The sequence below is a fragment of the Xyrauchen texanus genome, chromosome 8 (genome assembly GCF_025860055.1).
Source record: "Xyrauchen texanus isolate HMW12.3.18 chromosome 8, RBS_HiC_50CHRs, whole genome shotgun sequence".
NCBI lineage: Eukaryota > Metazoa > Chordata > Actinopteri > Cypriniformes > Catostomidae > Xyrauchen > Xyrauchen texanus.
Window position 1 is genome coordinate 32,427,211 of NC_068283.1, and position 8,662 is coordinate 32,435,872.

General features: G+C 41.5%; 2 protein-coding genes across 3 annotated transcripts; both read left to right on the forward strand.

Moving 5' to 3' along the window:
- The first annotated feature begins 1,789 nt into the window (after positions 1-1,789).
- LOC127648063 (uncharacterized) lies at positions 1,790-5,960 on the forward strand. Its single transcript, XM_052132653.1, has 9 exons — positions 1,790-2,105; positions 3,629-3,779; positions 3,942-4,158; positions 4,266-4,392; positions 4,703-5,001; positions 5,168-5,258; positions 5,483-5,599; positions 5,731-5,806; positions 5,882-5,960. Exons 1-9 carry the CDS (start codon positions 1,968-1,970, stop codon positions 5,911-5,913), a joined length of 1,248 nt encoding a protein of 415 aa, XP_051988613.1. The 5' UTR covers positions 1,790-1,967; the 3' UTR covers positions 5,914-5,960.
- Positions 5,938-7,880, forward strand: LOC127648064 (uncharacterized). 2 transcript variants are annotated; one of them, XM_052132655.1, is made up of 5 exons: positions 5,939-6,133; positions 6,410-6,581; positions 6,695-6,843; positions 6,948-7,015; positions 7,168-7,880. In XM_052132655.1, exons 1-5 carry the CDS (start codon positions 6,004-6,006, stop codon positions 7,183-7,185), a joined length of 537 nt encoding a protein of 178 aa, XP_051988615.1. In that variant the 5' UTR covers positions 5,939-6,003; the 3' UTR covers positions 7,186-7,880. The 2 variants fall into 2 exon arrangements, with proteins under 2 accessions (XP_051988614.1, XP_051988615.1); XM_052132654.1 differs by having other exon boundaries at positions 5,938-6,133; positions 6,948-7,878.
- The last annotated feature ends 782 nt before the right edge of the window (positions 7,881-8,662 follow it).

The window sequence follows — 8,662 nt, forward strand, 5'->3', positions numbered from 1 at the left end:
TTATTTATTCTTTTACATCAGGGGAATTAAGAACAATGTTTTGACCAAAGAAGAACAATTTTGGCCAAAACGTTTGTTTTAATTCCCCTGTTGTAAAAGAATAAATTATGCTAATATTGTATATATATATATATATATATATATATATATATATATATATATATATATATATATATACATACACACACACACACACACACACACACACACACACACACACACACACACAGTATCTCACAAAAGTGAGTACACCCCTCACATGCTTGGCCAGTCCATCACCTTCACCCTCAGCTTCTTTAGCAAGGCAGTGGTCGTCTTGGAGGTGTGTTTGGGGTTGTTATCATGCTGGAATACTGCCCTGCGGCCCAGTCTCTGAAGGGAGGGGATCATGCTCTGCTTCAGTATGTCACAGTACATGTTGCCATTCAGGGAGTGTGAGAGCGATGACACCAAATTTAACACCCCTAAGTGAAAATGTCCAAATTGGGCCAAAAGTGTCAATATTTTGTGTGGCCACCATTATTTTCCTGCACTGCTTTAACCCTCTTGGGCATGGAGTTCACCAGAGTGTCACAGGTTGCCACTGGAGCTTTCTCACAATCATGCCATCCCAGCTGGGTATGACTTTCTTACTTCTGAACACATATATAAATTTTTAGAAGTATCTCTGGTGAGCAGTACTCAGAAGGTCCAAAAATTATATAAAGAAAGTATAAACGTAATCCAGTGGTTAAACCATACCTTCTGAAGCAAAATGATAGGTGAGGGTGAGAAACAGATGAATATTTATGTCCTTTTTTTTTTTTTTTACTATAAATCACCTTTGACCAGCCCCAACCAGTAGGTTGCTGACTGTGAACTTGAAAGTCATTCTTCTAAAAATCTTTCTGTGTGTTTTGCATAAGAAAGTCATGCGCATCTTGGATGACATGAGGGTAAGTAAATCATGAGAGAATTTAAATTTTGGATGGACTATCCCTTTAAGGAGTTATCAGCACTGTCCAGCACTAATAGCACACAGATCCAAATCCACTTTCAAATTTGAAACATTTCATGTTAGTAATAGTTTTTAAAAAATGTACAGTAAATACGTGTATACTGCATAGTGTAAATTAAAATTTTGTCATTTAACAGCCTTTATCCAAAACAACTTAGAAATTAGAAAAAAACCAAGCAATTTAACTCAAAGTGCTCCTCCACTCTCAAGTTTTTAAGCAAGAGCAGTAGTACAAAGATGGAGTAGAAGTGTAAATACTTGCATAAATCTTGCATTGTGTAATAGCAAAAGTTCCAAAAGAGCCAAGTTTACCATTCAGGGTTGGGGCATGGTCCGAGCAACCCCCTGGGCTCCAGCTTTAAAGCCCATGGTGCAGGTTTTTTTTTTTTTTTTTGGCAATTTTCTAGTTGGTAATAAACATTTAAACAGTTATCCATTGTATTTGATGTTGTAGGGTACTACAAAAAAGAAATATAATACGGAAAAGTAGGTGATATGTTAGCTTTTAGCTACAGCTTAGCGATTATTCTTATTTCTCCCACAATGCATTCCATGACGTCACATGAGGTACTCGCTGACTGTTGGACGACAGAAGAAAGCCCGCGGCCCGCCTTACAATTGAGGGAGAGTGAGACGAGGAGTAGCTAACTAGTGAAAGAGTGACAGTGACAGATTTATAAGTAAGTAGATAGATAGAATAGCATAACAGATAGCTTAGAGATAGATAAAGAGTAGATCATAAATAACGTTAGTCAAAATGGTTTATTACTGTGTTTGTGGCAGGTGCAAGAACTCCAGCAAAACTGGACATAGGGTCCATTCCTTCCCCAAGGACAAAGGGATCTTCCGAAGCTGGGTGCAGTTTGTGAAGATTAGGCGGGCAGATTTTTCAGCTAGCTCTGTCACCGCCTACTCGAGAATATGCAGCGCGCATTTCAAAGAGGAGGATTACCACTCAGGGGATGCTAAAATGGTCTCACTTGGATTAAAGAGTGAGAGGAGTGCTAAATTACTTCCTACCGCCGTGCCGTCTGTGAACGCAAACCTCTCTCCTTGCCCCGTCCCGAGGTCGAGAGACACCGTCTGCCGCAAGCGAGAAATTGCCACGGTAAGCATCATGCTAACGTTAATGTTTACAAGCTGCGTGTTAGCTAGCTCTGTGTGTATTTTGTATACCGTGTTCCCTTTGACACAGCCTCCACTAACTTACAAGCACGACAGTGGCGGCTGCTGGTCTTTCAAAGGGGGGAAGCTCATTTTCATTATTTCATTTATAAATAATATACATCATTATTTATTTTTTATATGTACACCCATACATGTTAATATATATATACAAATATGTGTGTGTGTGCATAAACCGTTTTCTTAATTCATTTATAAATAATATATTTTATTATAGCTTTTGTTTATTTTTTTGGTTGCTGATAAATAAATAAACTGAAATCAGGTCGACAATATTAGCACTGTCTGTCGTGCAGTTTGCTAGCTGGCTAGTTCCCTATGAATGAATGAACAAACGATCTAAAAAAAAAGGTATTAAACTTGACGGAGGAAATGTGGGTATTAGGTTATACTGAAACAAGGAACGTGGTGTATAATTGTGTTAAATGTAGGCTATGATGAAAACTGGCTAGCAAGTTCGCCAAGCAAATACCAAGAAATAGGCTGCAGCAGTTTGTCTTTCGACTACACTTGAAAAATCCGCGACGGGACTGACTGAGCTCGAATAGCTTTAAGTTTCAGCGTCAGCGACTTTTTATAGTACTAAATCGCTGTCAATCAAAAGACCCTCCAATCATCACGCGGAAGCCCGGAGTCCGGGCCAGCTCACTCCTCATTCACCCCCAGAGACGCTGAGCGTCCGTGGGCGGGACATAATCGCAGCATTTATCCAATGACCGTCTAGTTTCGAAGCACTGAAAAAAACTGTTCAAAGCAGCCCCACTGAAGTCAATGGACGCTGGGCTTCAACAGGGAAATGCACTGACGCTACGGGAATGTATGAGAAGTAAATCGATTCAGCCGACCTGCTATAAGTACCTGATTCTGAACGAACTCGTCTTCGAGATGAACGCGTTCTAACGCATTTTTAGTCAATAAAATGTTAACATAATAGTACACATTTGACCATAAATTTTTTGACATTATAGGGGAAGCTGAGCTTCCCTTGCAGTCTTAAAGAAATCGCCACTGATTAGCACGATCACTCTGACATTAGAAGAGCATATTTCGTGATTCACGAATAAAAATTAGAATAATAACAAAATTGCCCTGAAGTAAAAGTCCATATCATCATGAAAGCTTTATGGCTATGCCATAGGTTATTGTTTCCACTGGGAAACTAACGTTAGTTGTAGCACACACGTCCCATTTTATTGATGGACTTATGAAATGACTGGGAATATTTACTTATCTTCTTTGAATTTGAATTGAAGTAAATAATTCTCAGTAGGCTACTTCCAAGTTGAAAATAAATGATTAAATGTTTCCATGTACTCCTGCAATGTGCTTGTACACCCAATGTGCTTGCGAATCACTGTTCTAAGTATTCATAGTATACCCACCTCTTATTTCACCACTACACCCATTTGCATTTTGCTGACCCTTTTTCATATTTGTTTTCGCAAGATGTTGACAGACGCCTCACAGCAGGAGACTGTGGACAGTGTAGACACTGTGGAGAGTGTCGATACTGGGGATCAGCCCTTGCCCTCCTCCACTTCTGACGCTGGGACACAGTGTTCTTTGACGCCCACCCCCCCCTTGGGTATTTTAAGGGGTAGTTATTAGATATAGTCTCTAAAACATTGCCAGTATCTATGCAATCAGAACATTTCCATACACATTGATTAAATTAATACATAGCCTACACCAAAAAACATACCAGTTTAGATTTGCCATGATTGTCTCATTTTTGGGTATGTTTACTGCCTCTCCACAGCTGTGCAGGTTAACCTGAAGCCCAAGATGGTCAGCGTGGGCACACAGACATCATTCGGCACACAAACCTCCACTCCCCTTGCTAGTCCTGAACAGACAGATGAAGATGATGATAATGCCTCTGTCATCAGTGACTTATCGTGGGTGCCCGAAGAGCCGATGCATGAGGAGGACTTGTTTGATGTGGAGCCACCTTACACGTGTGACCCCCATCACAAGTGAGATAGTTTAAAACCAACATAGACCATTTTGAATGCTCATTTTTGTGTACTGTAGCTTTGGTAGTTTGAATGCCCCCCCAACAACAATTTTTTTGTTCTTGTAGTGGCATTGACAAATTCATTGTTTGCCAAGAGGAGCTGATGGGCCTTTTTGTCATCTGTCCGGCCTGTTGTGAGAGGTCAGATAGTAGCATCGTGCAGCAGGAAGGAACTTTTCTTAAGATCAAGCAGGTACGGTTTTGTTTACGCAGCAGGCCATCTGATTAGAAAATCAGAATATCTAATTACAATCTGATAGCTCTGACTGTCTTGCCAGTTAATTTAATTTACAATGTATGTACCAGGCTGGCTTTAGTCTATTGGTTTGTGATGGCATCATATTTGAGTGTTATACTGTATTGGTCATGTGTGTTTCATTGAAAACATGAAACCTTTGACCAGTAATGTACAGTACCTAATCTATATTGAATCCTGATATACTGTTGATTACACTTTTTTTTTTCTTCTTCTTCTTTTTTTTTTTTTTTTTTTACATATCTAGGTCTGTGCATCATGTGGCTACCACCGTTTCTGGCAAAACCAGCCAATGCTCCACAGGAACATGCCGACCTGCAACCTCCTGTTAAGCGGGGCCATTCATTTCACTGGATGTTTGGCCACCCAGACATTAAGAATGTTGACTCTGTTTGGCTTGCAGTGCATCAGTGCGAGCAGTTACTTTCGCCATCAGCGCCGCTACACCATCCCTGTAATCGTTCAGGCCTGGCAAAACGATCAAGTGAAGAATTTTAGTGACCTACGGGCAATGGATGGCGGGCTATTTCTTGCTGGTGACTGCAGGTAAACCAGTGTGAGAGCTCATAGACCAGTTGCACATTTTGATTTTTTTATTTGTTATCATGTAGGGTGGCTTTAGTTGGCATTTGCAGATGACATGGTGGATTGTCTTTACAGACCTTGGTTATTAAAAACTTGAAACCTAATTCAAATTTGTAATTAATTCCAGGTCAGATTCTCCTGGGCACTGCGCGAAGTATGGATCCTACTCTCTGATCGAGGACAGAGTGAACAAGGTGGTGGATGTTCAGCTTGTTCAGGTAAACCTGATGTTATTAGACAAAGAAATGAACTCTGCAATTTAGTAAACTGATTGTATATTAATATAACATCTTTCCACTAGTACAACGGTGCTTAGAGCTTTGTGTATTGCCTAACTAGAGTACAGTGTATCGTAATGCTTGGACCAGCAACGCGTCGGTTCATTCACGCCTCCTTCAACAACACCAGCATTTTACACTTACACTGTTATGTCATGTTGCAGAGCTCAGAGGTCCCCAACAGCTCATGGTGTGAGCTTGAAGGGCTCAAGCGCAGTGTTGGCCTGCTGAGGGGAAAGGACCTGCATTTAGCAACGCTGATCATGGACCATCATCGCCAGGTATTTACAATAAAAATGCAGTATAGAATGTAAACATCTGAATTGCACTGAAGCTGGATGTTTGTGGTTTGCTGATACACTGAGGGCCACACAGGTCAATCATCCACAAAAGTTTGTTTATTTCTCCTTAGGTTGCCAAATGGGTGAGAGAGGAGCTGAGCCCTGAAGGGACACGGCATTATTTTGATGTGTGGCACATTGCCAAAAGTATGTATCCATTGTTGGAACCTTGAAGCAGTTTTTGTTAGTGCATATCAATTAATACCATTTGTTCTAAAACAGGTCTGGGGAAGGCATTGGATGCAGCTTCATAAGAGTGTGACCAACTACAGCTGTGGAGGCCTGCTATAGAGAATCACCTCTATTGGACTGCAGCCTCAACCCCAGACGGCAACCCAGCAGTCATGGAGGCTAAATGGAAAAGTTTAGTCAACCACATCCAGGACATCCATGACCATGACACCCCTGCTTTCTCCAGTTGTGCCCATGGCCCTCTAGACGGGGATCAGCGCAACAAAGAGTGGCTGGACCCAGGTACAGTACACACAGCATGTGGTATTATGTACGCTCTACAGTTTTGTTGTATTTGCTGTCTGAGTGCTTTGACATGTGACCTATGATGATTAAATTATTTTTTCATTCCCTGGCAATCTCATAACATTCTGTTTACTGTTTATGTTTGCTATAATTCATATGCAGGACCATTTCATCTGTTTCCATTAAAAAAATAATTTTTGTCTGAATCTATCTTGTCTATTTATACGTTTTCCATCTGTGTGTCTGTCTGCCTCCCTGTCTTGGTCTTTGCAGGCTCATTGGCAGCAGTAAAGTTGGAGAACATAATCACGAGGACTGCCTTACTGAAAGATGTTCGACAGCTGTCTCCACAGCATCAGACATTCTCCCTTGAGGCTTACCACTCCCTCATCTTGCACTTCGCACCCAAGCACACAGGGTTTTCATACGTTGGGATGTATAGCAGGTCAGTGCTATCCAAGGAGTAATACAGCCAATTATTATGCCTTTTATAGTAATAATAGTACCTATTATCATGCCTATTGTAGTAAAAAAAATCTCAAATGTGTTATTTTGTAGGCTTCTCTTAGCGGCGCTGCATTACAATCACAATGCCAACCGCGAGACAGCACGGAAAAGTGATGGGACGGAGAAGTACTGCGTGCGGTATCCGCGCTTCAGAAAAGGTGCCCATGTGGTGCGTCCCATCAAAGAGGCAGCCTCATACGGTAAGCAGTGTCATGCAGTTCTATCATATTTTGAGATGGCTCACGAGACATCTGTGATCAGTGGCAATGATCTTTATTCAGTATTATTATTATTATATCTGCAGGTTATGCAACATCATTGATGAAGGCCCTTCAGGAAAGCTACACCCATTCACCTGCAGCTCTTCGAGAGGTTAGCGCTAATTTGTCCTCCGATGCACCCGCCCCCATCGCTAAATCCTTCGAACAGGTTCCTAAGGAGGAGGCCGTCAGCCTCTTCCTAGCCCGGCAGTCACGCTACAAGAGAACCTAAATTCACATTATTATTATTATTTTTTTCCACAGACAAGTCCAATGATTTAGTTGTAAGTATTTATTTTAGTTGTTATTTATCTTCTTTCCTTCTGTCCGTCATCTCATTTGGTGGTGGTTTCCTGTATTCTGTATGTTTTGTGTGTTGTTGCTTTGGTTTTACTTTGCACTAAATCATTACTTTTTTCGTCTTTGTAAGTGGCATTAATTGTCGCTGTACCCCATTCAAGGGGTCCTGCATGCTGCATGTCTGCTCCTCTGTCTGTTATTTGCATGAAATTTGTTTTATGTAATTCAAAATAATTTACCAATCATTTTACCTGTGCCTTGTCAACCTCTGTGTGCGGTGTTGTCTGGGTTCACTGTGTGTCAGCTTGATATGCTTTTGCATGTATCACTGCATATGCATTCATGAAAGAGTGTGAGTGACTGTGTGTGACTAAGTGAGTGTGAGTGAGTGCGAGAACCATCAGTTGACCCTCAGGTAAGACCACACTTTTGCAGGCAAAAGAAACAATGTGCAAAGGTTTCAGGTCTAGCCCTTCATCAGTGGGCTTTTTTTATATAGATTTGTTTACTTGCAACCTGTGTCTTTGTTCAGTAATCCTTGTCCTTGTTCAGTAAATGTTTAGTAACCCTTACAAGCAATGCCAATAAACTGTTTTTTCTTATTAAAATTCATGTGTTCTGTGTACTTTATAACATTTTAAGGGCAATTGGGCGATCACAACAGAATAAACAATTATTTTTATTCATTCTCATCCAAACGAGGCCATTGAAAGCCCTGATAGGTTTGGTCACCACTTTGGAAGTTTTGTCTGATGGTTGAAACCACACAAGAGGGTAGAGGCTTCCTTATACTCCTCCCTAAAAATCCATAAGCCCAGCGTATAGCCTGCCTGTACGCAGTGTACCGGTATTGCCTAGGAATAAGTAGGAAAGATTCTTAAGTTTTAAACTCTGTAAGTAGGTTGGAAACGTCATTTGAAGCCTGTCTCTTATGCATGTTTGTGCATGCAACACATCTCCTGTCACCTATTGCTGTTGTTCAAAGGACTCCGTGTAAAAACATTGGTAAAGTAAACATAAACCATGAACATACTCGTGCGTGCTGGCTTGAAGGGGACCATGATCCTGTCTGAAGTGTGAATATGCTATTTGTAGCACAAACGGATTCAGGCAGCATGCCTCAAATCCAGGACGCTGCGTTAGGCACGTTACATCTGCTGGCCGCGGGGTGAGATCCTCGACCAGCGACCAAAACCCGCTCACCTCCCTACAACACAAGCTCTCCACCACAGTTTCCATGGGACGACACCGCCCACACAGACACCTGCCAAACACAGCGACACAGACGCTTACTACTTACTCACTCCCTCTCCCGGTAAGCCTGACGGTGTCAATGACAATCAATCATGAGGAAAACTAGTTGGCACTATCAACAACAATCACACTGACGACGCCTACTCGGCGTCGGCTACGGCGAAACAACATTTTCACCGGAGAAAGAGGTAAAAGCTTAGAAATA

Bases quoted from the DNA above. Each gene is read 5' to 3' on its own strand.
- LOC127648064 (XM_052132654.1), top strand. From the start codon at position 6,004: ATGGAGGCTAAATGGAAAAGTTTAGTCAACCACATCCAGGACATCCAT. The intron at 6,134-6,409 runs GTACAGTACACA...TGGTCTTTGCAG, and splicing joins CAAAGAGTGGCTGGACCCAG to GCTCATTGGCAGCAGTAAAG. The intron at 6,582-6,694 runs GTCAGTGCTATC...GTTATTTTGTAG, and splicing joins TACGTTGGGATGTATAGCAG to GCTTCTCTTAGCGGCGCTGC.
- LOC127648063 (XM_052132653.1), top strand. From the start codon at position 1,968: ATGGTCTCACTTGGATTAAAGAGTGAGAGGAGTGCTAAATTACTTCCT. The intron at 2,106-3,628 runs GTAAGCATCATG...TGTTTTCGCAAG, and splicing joins GCAAGCGAGAAATTGCCACG to ATGTTGACAGACGCCTCACA. The intron at 4,393-4,702 runs GTACGGTTTTGT...TTACATATCTAG, and splicing joins CTTTTCTTAAGATCAAGCAG to GTCTGTGCATCATGTGGCTA.